This window comes from Leucopleurus acutus, assembly GCF_964270905.1.
Source record: "Leucopleurus acutus genome assembly, chromosome: 4".
Classification (NCBI taxonomy): Eukaryota; Metazoa; Chordata; class Mammalia; order Artiodactyla; family Delphinidae; genus Leucopleurus; species Leucopleurus acutus.
Window position 1 is genome coordinate 121,373,611 of NC_139146.1, and position 15,287 is coordinate 121,388,897.

At 38.9% G+C, this 15,287-nt stretch overlaps 2 protein-coding genes across 2 annotated transcripts in view; both read left to right on the forward strand.

The window, feature by feature from the left end:
- PTPN13 (protein tyrosine phosphatase non-receptor type 13) overlaps nt 1–15,287 on the forward strand; it is a gene marked incomplete at its 5' end in the record, with an annotated part of 176,769 nt that overhangs the window by 152,162 nt on the left and 9,320 nt on the right. Inside the window, 3 exons of the mRNA XM_082838934.1 lie at nt 9,261–9,316; nt 13,433–13,539; nt 15,080–15,228. Of these exons, the coding sequence (XP_082695060.1) occupies nt 9,261–9,316; nt 13,433–13,539; nt 15,080–15,228 (312 nt within the window). The remainder of the gene's footprint in view (nt 1–9,260; nt 9,317–13,432; nt 13,540–15,079; nt 15,229–15,287) is intronic.
- On the forward strand, nt 6,742–7,116 carry LOC309961540 (transcription initiation factor TFIID subunit 13-like; the record flags this gene model as incomplete). The annotated part of the gene is made up of 1 exon (XM_082838960.1): nt 6,742–7,116. One exon carries the CDS (start codon nt 6,742–6,744, stop codon nt 7,114–7,116), a length of 375 nt encoding a protein of 124 aa, XP_082695086.1.

A 15,287-nucleotide genomic window follows, 5' to 3' on the forward strand; every position in this document is an offset into this window, starting at 1 on the left:
GTACACAGGCCTCTCACTGTTGTGGCCTCTCCCATTGCGGAGCTCCGGATGCGCAGGCTCAGCGGCCATGACTCATGGGCCTAGCCGCTCCGTGGCATGTGGGATCCTCCTGCACCGGGGCACGAACCTGTGTCCCCTGCATCGGCAGGCAGACTCTCAACCACTGTGCCACCAGGGAAGCCCATGGGTCTTATTTTTTTATCCATTCAGCAAGACTGTGTCTTTTCGTTGGAGCATTTAATCCATTCACATTTAAGGTAATTATTGATATGTATGTTCCTATAACCATTTTCTTAATTGTTTTGGGTTTGTTTTTGTAGGTCCTTTTCTTCTCTTGTGTTTCCCACTTAGAGAAGTTCCTTTAGCATTTGGTGTAGAGCTAGTTTGGTGGTGCTGAATTCTCTTAGCTTTTGCTTATCTGTAAAGCTTTTGATTTCTCCATCAAATCTGAATGAGATCCTTGCCAGGTAGAGTAATCTTGGTTGTAGGTTCTTCCCTTTCATCACTTTAAGTATATCATGCCACTCCCTTCTGGCTTGTAGAGTTTCTGTTGAGAAATCAGCTGTTAACCTTATGGGAGTTCCCTTGTATGTTATTTGTCATTTTTCCCTTGCAGCTTTCAATGAATTGTCTTTAATTTTTGCCAGTCTGATTACTATGTTTCTCGGCATGTTTCTCCATGGGTTTATCCTGTATGGGCCTCGCTGGGCTTCCTGGACTTGGGTGGCTATTTCCTTTCCCATGTTAGAGAAGTTTTGACTATAATCTATTTTCTCGGCTCCTTTCTCTCTTCTCCTTCTGGGACACCTATAATGCAAATGTTGTTGTGTTTAATGTTGTCCCAGAGGTCTGTTAGGCTGTCTTCATTTCTTTTCATTCTTTTTTCTTTATTCTGTTCTGCAGCAGTGCATTCCACCATTCTGTCTTCCAGGTCACTTATCCGTTCTTCTGCCTCAGTTATTCTGCTATTGATTCCTTCTAGTGTAGTTTTCATTTCATTTATTGTATTGTTCATCTCTGTTTGTTTGTTCTTTAATTCTTCTAGGTCTTTGTTAAACATTTGCATCTTCTCAATCTTTGCCTCCATTCTTTTTCCGAGGTCCTGGATCATCTTCACTATCATTATTCTGAATTCTTTTTCTGGAAGTTTGCCTATCTCCACTTCATTTAGTTGTTTTTCTGGGGTTTTATCTTGTTCCTTCATCTGGTACATAGCCCTCTGCCTTTTCATCTTGTCTGTCTTTCTGCAAATGTGGTTTTTGTTCCACAGGCTGCAGGATTGTAGTTCCTGCTTCTGTTGTCTGCCCTCTCTGTCTCATACTTTCTAATGCTTCCCCTATTATTCTCTTGCATAGATATACCATAATTTATTAAATTGATTATATATTATGAGTATTAAATTTATTATAAACAGTAATGCAGCAAAGATTCCTATTTCTTTATAATGTAAATTCTAGGTCTCACAAGACAGAATTATGCCCTCAACCCCAGCATTTCAAAGGTTTATATTATTTTTCTGATTACTGCAGGCATTTGAGTTTGTAGTCTGTTCTAGTTTGCTTGGGCTGCCATAACAAAACACCACAACCTGAGTGGCTTAAAAAAAGAGAGAGAAAATTTATCTTTTCACAGTTCTGGAGGCTGGACGTCTACAATCAAGGTGTTAGAAGGTTTGGTTTCTGCCAAGACCTCTCTCCTTGGGTTGTAGGCAGCTTTCTTCTAGCTGTGTCCTCACATGGTCTTTCCTTTGTGTGCACACACTCCTGGTGTCTCTTCCTCTTCTTATAAGGACACCAATCCTATTGGATTAGAGCCCCATCCTCATGACCTCATTTAGCCTCAGTTATCTCCATAAAGACCCTATTTCCAAATACAGTCCCATCGGGGGTTAGGGCTTCAACCTGTGAACTTTGGCGGGACGCAGGTCAGTTCATAACACAGTCTTTGTCTTAGCCACTTATAAAATATAATCAAGGGCTTCCTGGGTGGCACAGTGGTTGAAAATCCGCCTGCCAATGCAGGGGACACAGGTTCGATCCTTGGTCTGGAAGGATCCCACATGCCGTGGAGCAACTGATCCTGTGCGCCACAACTACTGAGCCTGCATGCCACAGCTACTGAAGCCCACATGCCTAGAGCCTGTGCTCTCCAAGAAGAGAAGCTACCGCAACGAGAAGCCCGCACACCACAACAAAGAGTAGCCCCTGCTTGCCACAACTGGAGAAAGTCCGTGTGCAGCAACGAAGACCCAATGCAGCCAAAAATAAATAAATAAAATAAATAAATTTTTTAAAAGAAGAAAAAAGAACACTCATGTGCACGTCTTTGTGTGGATATGGAAAATTTAATTATATATGTATAATCAAATTTTATTCACAATAGTTACAAAACAAGAGCTCTAGGCATAAATTCAACCAAGAATGTACATATTTATATTATGAATACTTTAAAACTCTACAGAGAAGCACAAAAGAAGTATTAAAGAAAAACATTCCTTGTTCTTTGATAGAAAAAATCTAAAATTTAAGTTCTCCCTAGATTCACCTCTAAATTAAATATGGTCCCATAAAATATTTTGAGGTTTCTGTTTTGTTTCGTTGTTTGTTTTAATAAGAGGCAGGGTGGCTTTGTGAAATGATTCTAAAGTTCACATAGTAGAATTAGGATGTAAAACTATCCAGAACAAATCCAAAAATTAAGGTTCTTGGAGGGAGAATATTCCTACCAGTTATTAGGAAATATTATGTAAATAATACATAAGTTGTCCTGCCACCGAAGTATAGATAGAGCCCACAATTTTGTGTCTTGAGAATTCAAGATGTTTAAGACCAAGTATTTCGGGCCAGTCAATCCTGAAAAACAAATTAGCACTTGAATAGGTGAGACTTCTGCTTTAGAAGAGATTTTGACTAATGGTAAGCAAAACAAAGAAAGCAAAAAACAAATTTAGGAAAAGAGGACACAGGGTACTGAAATAAAAACATGAAAAAGTTTCATGTGTTTCAAAATCTAAATGTGTTAAAGTCACAATGTTAATTATATTCATAAGAAGGCAAATTCAAAAGAGACAAATATGACTAATCTTCATCGCTGAAAGACTGAACCAGTATTCTAGAAAAGTTTTGTTTCATCTTAATGTTTCTCGAATATTACCTACATTTGAGTAGTTTTAAAGAGTTCCATAGAGTTTTTTTAAATATTCAGAAATTTGTAAGTGTGTCACGTTGAGAATCACCCTAAACAAATGATTATTTACTGAATTGGTTCTTAACAGTATATTTTGCAACCCTGAAAGTTTTATCATGTGCCAGATGTTAAGGTGCTATCCACTGGTATTATAAAAAATAGAGGAATGTCCTTTTTAAAAAGAAAGATTTGTCCCTCTGATAGCTACTTGTGTAAGTCGTTGCATTGGTCCCTCTGCTGCAATTAATTGTCTCTATACTTAACTATTGTAGCCCCCGGCCCCCCATCTACAGTTTCACTTTTGGGGTTTCAGTTACTTACGGTCAACCACAGTTGGAAAATGTTAAGTGGAAATTCCAGAAATAAACAATTCATAAGTTTTAAATGATGTGCCATTCTAAGCAGTGAGATGAAATCTTGCTCCGTCTCACTCCGTCCCACCCAGGACATAAATCATCCCTTTGTCCAATGTATCTTGCCCATTAGTCACTTAGTAGCCATCTTGGTTATCGGAGCGGTCATGGCAGTATCCAAGTGTTTGTGTTCATGTAACTCTTATTCAATGATGGCCCTGCAGTACAAGAGTAGTGATGCTGGCAATCTGGATGTTGCCAAAGAGAAGCCATAAGTGCTTCCTTTAAGTGAAAAGGTGAAAGTTCTCTACTTCATAAGGAAAGAGAAAAATCGTATGCTGAGGTTAGTTGCTAAAATCTACGGTAAGAACAAATCTATCTGCGAAATTGTGAAGAAGGAAAAAGAAATTTGTGCTGGTTTTCCTGTTGCACCTCAAACTGCAAAAGTTAAGGCCACAGTGCATGAAAAAATGCTTAGTTAAGATGGAAGAGGCATTCAATTTGTGAGTGGAAGACATGAACAGAAAACAGAGTTCAGCACTTTTCGTGGTATCAGGCATTCACTGGGTGTCTTGGAATGTATCACACCTCAAATAAAGGGGTACTACTATAGCTCTTAGCGAAGTACTTCAGGCCAATGTCTGTGTGTTATTTGTGAATGAATGCCAGTCATACACATTATTGTAAATTACTACTGAAAGTTTCAAAACTCTTCACTTCAGCTGTTGCTGAACTTGTTTATTTTGGGGATAACAGGGTAAGAAGGGACGTCAGGGTGTCCGTCCTAAATTTGCTTGTGCAATCTAGCAGTCAATTTGGGAGATGTACACATGCAAATAAGTAAATTTTCTTCCTCCATGGAAGCTCTGATTTCCCACAAATAAATTGAAATTAATATCAGAATAAATTTTACTTTCAACTCTACAAAAAGCTATAGTAAGAAAACATATCCTGCTTTTTTATGGAGTGTCTATGTGGAGTTCAGAGAGGATTATAAAGAATTAGGGAATATAGGGGCTATACAGGAGTATGTGGGTGTGGTTATTAAAGCCTCCTAGAGAATTAGCATTTTAAAGATTTTGATAGGTGAGATAAAATGGGAAAGAGCGTTCCATACCGAGGAGCTTCTCAGCAAAGGTACGAAGGTCTGGATCAACATGGAAAATTCAGGGCACTAAATCATTGCTATTAGGGTATCACATGGTGTCTTGAAAGCTAAGGCTTAAGAGATAGGGATGGGTTCATGAAATGACTTACATGCCATACCAAAGAAAGAGCCCATATTTTCATCTGGCACTGGGCACTACAAATTATGTAGCTGGTCCTAGATCCAGCAGATACCTCCTCTACTCTTCAAGTTGCTGAATCTGGATTCTTTGAGCAGTAGGATTACAAACTAACCTTCAAACAGGCTGGCCATGATAAAAACCTTAAATCTTTTCCTTGAGGCAGTACTACAGCCTCCTCCTCTTCCAAAGAGCCTACAATCCAGAATGAGAAGAGAGGCTGACCCACCCCCAAACCATACATAGGTAAACTTTGCAAAAATAGTGAAAAATTGGTTAATACAAGTATTGCTATAGTGTATTTCCAATTGGGCTTTATCTCATTATTTTAATGTTAATAATAACACTTTACTCTTTTAATAAATTTATTTATTTTTGGCTGCATTGAGTCTTCGTTGCTGTGCGCAGGCTTTCTCTTTGTTGTGGTCTGCGGGCTTCTCATTGTGGTGGCTTCTCTTGTTGCAGAGCACGGGCTCTAGGTGCGTGGGCTTCAGTAGTTGTGGCGCACAGGCTTAGTTGCTCCATGGTATGTGGGATCTTCCAGGCCCAGGGCTCGAACCTGTGCCCCTTGCATTGGCAGGCAGATTCTTAACCACTGTGCCACCAGGGAAGCCCAGTAACACCTTTATAAAAGGCTGTATACTTTGCAAAATGATTGCACACATGGTGATTCCTAGATCGGGATTATGATGGGGAATAAGAAATCCAAATGACTACTTGGAAAAAAGTTTTAACCCAGACTAAAATTATCAGCTTCTAAAAACGGATAAGGAGGGCTTCCCTGGTGGCGCAGTGGTTAAGAATCCGCCTGCCATGGGCTTCCCTGGTGGCACAGTGGTTGAGAGTCCGCCTGCCGTTGCAGGGGACGTGGGTTCGTGCCCCGGTCTGGGAAGATCCCACATGCCGCGGAGCGGCTGCGCCCGTGGGCCATGGCCACTGAGCCTGCGCGTCCGGAGCCTGTTGCGTTCAAGCCCTGGTCTGGGAAGATCCCACATGCCGCAGAGCAACTAAGCCCGCATGCCGCAACTGCTGAAGCCCGTGTACCTAGAGCCCATGCTCCACAACAAGAGAAGCCACCACAATGAGAAGCCCGCGCACTGCAACGAAGAGCAGCCCCCACTTGCTGCAACTAAAGAAATCCCGCACGCAGCAACGAAGACCGAACACAGCGAAAAACAAATTTATTTTTTTTAAAAAACGGATAAGGTCTAAGAAGGTTTTTTTTCAGTTGTCAGTGGATAAAAACAATCTACTTTATTTCTTCCACCATAGAAGTTCTGTGTTTCCCTCAGATAAACTGAAAATGATATCAGAGTCACTTTATTATAGATACTTTTTAACTACAGAGTCTGTACTAAAAGATCAAATAAACACGCAATTACAAGTTGTGATAAGGTCTATGAAGTTTAAAAAAGTGCTATGAAAGAGAATACCAAGGAGACCCACTTTTAGACTGGGTGGTTAGGAAACATCCTCAGAAGGTAAAGACACTTAGATTAAACAAGGAAAAAGTGAAAAAAGAGCGATTTTGAAGAGCTAAAAGAAAGGCCCATCAGTTTGAAGCCTAGTTAGTGAAGAGGAGAGTAAAACCAGACGGATTGTAGAGGTAGACAGAGGCCAGATAATGCAGGATCTTGAAATGGAAGGAGTTTCTCATTTAAGATAATTTGTCCTAATGAAGACTTAAATGTAAGATTAACCGTGTAAGAATGCAACTTGGCATCTCCTGATTGTAGCAAACTGCTTCTGCAGGACTTGGGTCTCTGTGACACCATACTCAGTTAAAGTACGACCTGATTGATCTCAGTTTCCTAGGGAGACACCCCTCGCTTTAAAAAATAGAAGGGCAAATATGATAGCCCTTATATGTGGAATCTAAAATATGATACAGGCCCTGGAGGTGGCTGGCTGCTGGGATGGCAGATGAAGAAGAAGACCCCACCTTTGAGGAAGAAAATGAAGAAATTGGAGGAGGTGCAGAAGGTGGACAGGGTAAAAGAAAGAGACTTTTTTCTAAAGAATTACAGTGTATGATGTATGGGTTTGGTGATGACCAGAATCCTTATACTGAGTCAGTAGATATTCTTGAAGACCTTGTCATAGAGTTCATCACTGAAATGACTCACAAGGCAATGTCAATTGGAAGACAAGGTCAGGTACAAGTTGAAGATATCATCTTCTTGATTCGAAAGGACCCAAGAAAGTTTGCTAGGGTTAAAGACTTGCTTACTATGAATGAAGAATTGAAACGAGCTAGAAAAGCATTTGATGAAGCAAACTATGGATCTTGACATTTTTTGTACTTTCTGAAGTTTCATTATTTTCTGGGGAAACCATATTTAATAACTATATTTTCCACAGTAAGGTTCTGATATCTAGCCATGTGAATGAAAAATAGAGAACCACAACGTTTTCAGTCTCTATTTTCGTTGTCTTCAATTTTAGAGTGATATTTGAGCCTTTAATTGCCTGCCATTATATTACCATACTTTGAATTAATTACTGGATTTTAATGACCACATGTAAGTCAAAGTACCTTGCAAACCATTCAGTTCCTTCTGACTTTTGACCATCTAAATGATGAATTAATATTTATGTATTAGGTGTACTTGTGCCATTGTAGGCTGTACTGTAGCTGTTTAATATGTGAAATCTAAATGGTACCTTTGATAGCGAAGACATGTGTTTCATGTATTCTAAAGTTTTTAGATTACAGTAGTCTTAAGTTATTAAAAGACTTTTAAGGAGAAAATGATAAAAAATACAACCTTTTTTAGGAGTGTTTATTTGTCTTAAGATAATTTGTTTTAATACTCTTTAGATAACAAGAGTGATTTTTTTCATTTTCATTTTTTATTTTTTGAGAAACTAAAACTTTCCTATGAATGCTTGTGTGTTGGAAGACTTATTTGGTTTAAAATCTTCAGGGCTTATACTATTTGTCAGTTTTTAAGAGAACTCATTTTCCCAGGTCAAAGCTTCTAAAAATAAGTGCTTTCAGTAGCAGGATAAGCATTTGGGGTAGTGTTTATTAACTTATTTGTTAGTACTTGTTCATTGTGGAAATGTGTACTTGACTAAGACCATGTGTGGCCACGGAAACCACTTTTGTAGTTCAGCATATACAGGTTTTGTGTGTATTTAGCTTATTGTAGTATTCTTGCACTTAGCTTAAAGTAAGGATTAAAATTGTATTTAAGGGGATCATTGGATATTACTGTTTGTGAAACTGAATGTTTTGTGTCCCGCTTATAAACATTACCTATGAATTAGTACTTAGGAAAATTTTACTTTCTTAACCTATCAGTATAAGGAATAAAGTACGAAAAATTAAAAATAAAAAAATATGATACAAATGAACTTATTTACAAAACAGAAAGAGACTCACAGATTTAGAAAACTTGATGGTTACCAAAGGGCAAAAGGGGTGGGAGAGGGATAAATTAGGAGTTTGGTATCAGCATATACAAACTACTATATATAAAACAGATAAACAACAAGATCCTACTGTATAGCACAGGGAACTATATTCAATATTCTGTAATAAACCATAATGGAAAAGAACATGAAAAAGAATATACATGTGTGTGTATATATATATGTGTGTGTGTATGTGAATCACTTTGCTGTACACCAGAAACTAACAAAACATTGTAAATCAACTATACTTTAATTAAAAATTTTAAAAATTAAATAGATGGGCAAGATAACACATTGGAAATTTTAGATTTTAAAATTGAAGTAGTGTAAAAACATGCCATGTATGCACATCTAAATAATTGTTACTTTAGATTTTTCTTTTTCCTTACCTCTATACATTCATATCCCTTATATAAGAAATGAAAGGGACTTCCCTGGTGGTGCAGTGGTTAAGAATCCGCCTGCTGATGCAGGGGATGCGGGTTCGAGCCCTGGTCTGGGAAGATCCCACATGCCGCAGAGCAACTAAGCCCGTGCACCACAACTACTGAGCCTGCGCTCTAGAGCCCACGAGCCACAACTACTGAAGTCCACGCGCCTACAGCCCGTGCTCTGCAACAGGAGAAGCCACCGCAATGAGAAGCCTGTGCACCGCAAGGAAGAGTAGCCCCCACTCGCCACAACTAGAGAAAGCCCGCGCGCAGCAATGAAGACCCAATGCAGCCAAAAATAAATAAATAAAATAAATTTATATATAAAAAAAGAAATTAATGAAAAGCCAAGATGAGTGTGAGGTGAATAAGTGGAGCCAGCCAAAACTCTTGTGCCACTGCAGATGCCTTAGCCACAGTTTGGCATGCATTGATTGAATGTCGTGTGTCTTTGTAACATGATGATGAATAATAACAGTAAATATAGGAAATAAAATTGAACATTATATAGGATTGTTTTTGGTTTGTTTGTTTGTTTTTTTGGTACAATGGGCTAATTTGATTTTGGTTTCTCTTTGTTGTAGTCTACCAAAATGAACGGCTGTGAAGAATATTGTGAAGAAAAAGTAAACACTGAAAGGTAAAAATACTATTTTTCAAATATTTATAACACTTTCATTCTCTTTTTAGAAGTGCTCTCAAGATTTCCATTTAGATGTTGATTTTAAAATTCATGTGTCTTTTCCAGTCAAATGAGACTTATTGAGTAGATTATGGAAGTATGGTTGAATATTAAAAATGTTTCTGAATGTTGTTACAAGGAAGTTCTAGTGACATGTGACAATGTGTTTGTTATGACATTGCTCAAAAAAAGCAATGTATTCTCTTGACCATCAGAAAAAATGCAAGAAAAGTCTAAAAGGAAATGTGCCAACGATGATGATAGTACCTTCTCCTGGTGTGATTATAGGTAACCTATTTTTCTGTTTCTCTAAATTTTTCTATACTTCACAAATTTCATTCTTTAATAAGAAAATAAAACCAAAGAAGGTAAGAAACATTTTAAACCCCCCACAAATGTTTTTCTTTCTGAAAACGGTTTCTAATATAAAATAAGATTTTTTGTAACACTAAATGATGTCTCAGGAAGAGTTTATATATATTGTTGGCCAACAAAGTGGTTGTACATAAATTTTGCTTCATATTAAATGATAACCAAACAGTCAAAGGGAGCTATTTCCATTTTCCTAGAAAAGCAAATTGACAGTGAATTTTTCACTAAGTTAGACAGGGGGTACATATTGTTAACATAGAAATGCATAGTCTTATATCTAAAAGATCAGCAAATATCTGGGCCAGCCACCAATAGTAATAAGATACAGGCTCTTCCCTGTCAACAGGGGAAGGGAGGAAGAATAAATTAGTGTAAATTCTTTGGGTGGCAAATTGAAAACACTATTAACATACAGATTTTATTAACATGTTACTGATTCTTGGAAACACTTTTTAAAAATTTTAGTGTCTCATGAAGGGTCATAAAATTATAGTCTGATATTATTTCTTAATGTAAGCAAAGTAATAGCGTATCTTTTTTTTTATTATTATTATCCAGATATTTATTGAGCACCTAATATAAACCAGACAGTGTGCTTGAAATACACTGTTAACAAGACAAAGAAGCTCCTTAACCCAAGGAACTCACAGTCTAGCATAAAGGCAAATATTAATCAAATAATCCCACAAATAAATCATCATAGACCATGAAAAATGCTGTTTATTGTAAAAAGTCATGACAAACTGTGAGAGGATATCACCTGGGGGCTTGATGTTCTCAGACAGTAAGTAGTAGGTGAGGTTTCTCCTTGAAGAGACATTTACGTTCTGAAGCATGAACAGGAGTCGCCTAGGACAGGGGTAGGGGTATGGGAAAGACGGCGTGGAGCTGTCCAAGCAGAGGAACAGCGTGTGCAAAGACCCCAGGGCGGGAGAGGGCACAGAGCACCTGAGGGCCTGAACTAGACCAGAGTGGCTGACAGCAGAGCAAACAGGAGAGGGGCCTGAGATGAGAAGGGAGCAGGGTAAGGACCTTGGCCTTTATCCCAAGAGAAATGGGGGCCATAGAGTTTTTTAAGCAGGGGACTGACGGGATAAGGTGTGTACTGTGGAGAATGAACTGGAGAGGGCAAGAGGGGAAGTGCAGAGGCCAACATGGGAGATAAGTAGAAGGAAAAGAGAAAATGAGAGAGTGAGAGCAACCCCATGTCAGTTGGGAGGCAAACCGGTAGAGATTAAGAACATGGGCTTGGAATCAGGCTGCCCAGTTTGTGTCCTGGCTTTGTCACTTACTCTGTGATCTTGAGCAAATTACCTGAGCTCATCTCTAAAACAGGGATAGTATCTGTCTACCTCCTAGATTGTGTGAGGATTAAATGACCAGTACACCTCAAGAATTTAGAGTGGGGCTTCCCTGGTGGCGCAGTGGTTGAGAGTCCGCCTGCCGACACAGGGGACACGGGTTCGTGCCCTGGTCCGGGAAGATCCCACATGCCGCGGAGCGGCTGGGTCCGTGAGCCATGGCCGCTGAGCCTGTGCGTCCGGAGCTTGTGCTCCACAACAGGAGAGGCCACAACAGTGAGAGGCCTGCGTACCGCAAAAAAAAAAAAAAAAAAAAAAAGAATTTAGAGTGGTATCTGGCGCACAGGAACGTGCTGTGGCCCAAGGCCACACAGCTACTACCTAGAAACAGACAAATACTGGACTGCTCTGATTAAAGCTGGGGGTGGGCGGGCCGGGCCCCGAGTCTCGTCCACTTGTCCACCCCTAACCACCACCTTGCCCTAGTCCCACCCACGTAGCCCTAAATGCCTGGGACTTCACAGACTCCCTCTCTGCCAAAGAAGGTTGGCCTCAGAGTGGCCTGTTGGGAGCCTGTCTCCTGGGCATTGTGTGAAAAAATGGGGTGACGGCAGCTGACCTGTTTAAGAGTTCCGGCACGCAGGGCCACGCTCAACTTTATAACATAACTAGACTAGAACCTCAGAAGGCTTTTGCTTCCCATACTTCATCTGCCAAAAAGAAAAGAAGTCTAAACACTCTTCTGCTTGCTGACGTATATATAAACTATTTTATTTTTTAAATAACGATGAAGGGGGAAAAGGCCACAAAACAGACAAAAACAGCCTCGAAGGAACTCGAAGGACATGTAGATCTCAGAAGGGTACGGATAACAGAAATGCCTTTGAAGGAACTCCTGCGAAGTTTATGGTGGCCCTCACTGCTTTATTATTCACTCTGTCTCCCCTCTCTGCCCCTCCTAAGCCATGGTTGTGACCCGGTTTCAAGCAGAGACTTAGTCAACTCTGGGTTCTAACCTCCTAGAGATTTGCTTGGGGACAAGGAAGTCCATGTATCAACCACAGGCCCCACTGCAGGAATGGCCCCCTGAGACTTCACAACCTGTGGCTGGTCAGGGTCACTGGGGGGTGAAGACAGGGTCTATGAACCCACAACCCAGCCAGCTGTTCCAGGTGTTTGGCACATAGGTAGTCCAAGTATCTCTCATTGTGACCTAATTCAGAATAGTGTATCTTACAATGATACGTGTCACAGGTTCAAAGAACTGTAGTACATTCCCTTCAACCTAGCAATTTTATTTCTAAGAATTGATCCTACTACCATATGTATGCAGATGTTTCTATAAGAATATTTATTGCAACATTGTTTATAGTAGTAAAAAACCCTAATAGACACAAAATAAATTAGGGTGTACTCATACAATGAAATACTAAGCGGCTGTTCAAAAGAATGAGAAAGAAGGGAGGATCCTTATGGGAGGATCTCCAAAACATATCCTTCCAAACAAAGCATACTTGCTAGAAGACCAAGAAGACCTCATGGATGCAGAACTTGCAAATTACATGTTAACTGTGATGTACAATTAGTTGGAGCAGAGGAAAGCATCCACCATAAAAGCAGCATAATTGCTGTCCTGTTACAATGTTTTGGGAGCATTAGTGCATGTCCTGCCTTAATGGTGTATAATAATGTCATCAGACAAAATGTACTCTGCTTTGTTCCCCTGAGTATCAGAAAGTTTAAAATGTATTCAGGCCTTTGCATTATCCTTTTTCATATCATCTAATCGCTAAATGTTATTCTTCTACCTAGTTTCTCTTTTCTAGCCACCCACCTTACCCGAGAGATGGCATCTGCTGTGCACCCCTAGAATAATGAGAACTTGTACTGAGTTTTATTACATTAAGTGAGTGCCCAGATACCAGAGTGTCCTTTTCACCCCCAATTGTAGTGAAAGACTGATGTCCATCAGTAGGGACTTCTGTAATTAAATGAAGAATCACTCATACAGTACAATAGTAGACAGCTGTTAAAAAAAACAAAAGAGAGCTCTACTTACACAGTTGTAATCATGCATCCAAGTGGAAGGGTGGAAACAAACCACCACTTTCTCCATCCCCAAGATGACTCCTTCAACCTAAGGTTCAAAGACTTGGGATTTGTTTGAGGACAAAATTTAAACTATATTAAACAATTCTGTACCTCAGTTTAATTTATATCTACCAATAAATTTTAGGAATTTTGGATTTAAGGTTTTTTTAATCAGATAATCTATTTTTAAATACCATAATAATTGTAGTGGAAATATGTAGGACATATTTCCAAATATTCAAGGACATAATATTTCAATTTATTTTGGACACAGAACTGAAGAAAATATAAATGTGTTTTGTTGTCATAGCTTAATTCACAAGTCAGCAGAAAAGAAGACTGATGATGATGATGAAATAACATGGGGAAGTGATGAATTGCCAATAGAAGTGACAAACCACGAAGATTCCAATAAAGGCAAGAAATTTATTAGCAACTTTTTAAATCAAAAACTATAGGTAGAAAAAAAAAGTGTTTGAAAATTACAGTTTTCAGAATATATGGATATGTTATTTCACCATATGTCTACATTATTAAGTTCTATACATAAAGTTAAATCACATAGACAAACATCAACATTCATTTATTGACCAGATATTTGCACAGTTATTAGGCTAAAATTCTCAGTGGCTTGGAGTAAAACATGTAAATAGATGTGTAAATACTTTAAATGGAAACAAGAATAAGAAATCTAGGAGCACATTTTATTTATAGTAAAGTAGGAAGAATAGCTCAAAGATAGGAAAATTTTTAAGAGCAAGAGTCAGTTGGTCTGTCCTCACTATTACTGCCTCTCTTGTTTTATACTGAGCCAGTAGATAAATGAAGTTCTATCCAGCGTTTTATTTCTTTTTTTTTCGTATAAAGAAATGTTATATTAATGCAGTGAAAGAACACGGTTTTGTAATTTGAAGTCATTGTTGAAAGAAATTAAAGGAGTCGAATTAACACTTTTTTGACTTAGTTGGATTGTTGGTGTCAATGGAAATGCTCAAATCCTGTAACCCAGGTTCATCTCTCCAGCCTCTGAGCTCCTGTTGCATTCACACTCAGTTCTGTAAAAGTTTACAGTTATTTCATATGATTGGATTTTGTATTCACAACTAGTCTTCGCCCCAGACAGAACTTAAGCTTCTTGAGATCCCCCAGTGCCTGGAATTACTGTTGCGTGCATAGTAGCTGCATCATCAAAATGCTTTTATCAACTGATTGATGTAATTAAAGCTACACTTGTGCAGACTATAGCAAGAAGTCTCTCCTACTTTTTTCCGGGATAACAGTTGCCTTCTGTTATCAGCATTTTCCATAGGTAGAGCAGGTACTAAATTAGACACATACCTCTTCTTAGACATTGATAGCACTTGTTTGATAAACTCCTAAAGACCCTTAGGATTTCATTTGCATGGAGAAAACTATCAAATGACAGAGATAGTGGCACTGAGTACTAAGGGTGGGTAGAGAGGGGAGAAATCAGTGTTTCTAGTGCCATGTCCCCTTGTAAGGAATTTCTGAAGCATCTCCCTTCATCTTTTCTCCATGTGCTTGGAGGCTAATTTAAATGCAAAACAAAAACAGGACTAAATACATTCTTATCAAGTAAACAGTGCCATTTGGGTCCAGAGAAGCAAAGAGAAACAATTTAAACTCCTTTAGAAGCTATGAGTAATTGACAGCCAAGAGCCTTAAGAACTCTGAACAGTCAGTGAGGTGTTCCCTTAAGGTTTGGGTACAAGGATCTTGCTATGGCCAGGATTTTCCTTTGATGATTGTAGTTATCTGCCTACTTGTTAGTTCTATTGCCTTATTAAGTCAAAGACTCTCACTTTTGTAAAAAATAGATGAGGTGAGAATAGGATAAAATTGGTTCTCTTACTGGCTAAAATTAGCTCTCTTATTGGCTAAATCAATTCTGGGGGGAATTGTTTTTTTTTTTAATCAACTGCCATCTTCTTGTTAGGTCATCCCTTTCTGACAAATGAGGAGCTCACCACACTCCCCATTGTCAAAGTGCTTCCCTCCAGTAAATACACCGGTACGGAGTTGAAATCAGTCATTCGAATGTTGCGGGGTTTACTAGATCAAGGAATTCCGTCTAAGGAGCTAGAGGTAAGGGGCTTTTGACAATTGTTCTTTCTCCAACAAAGTTTTCTGCAAGGTTAGGAGAA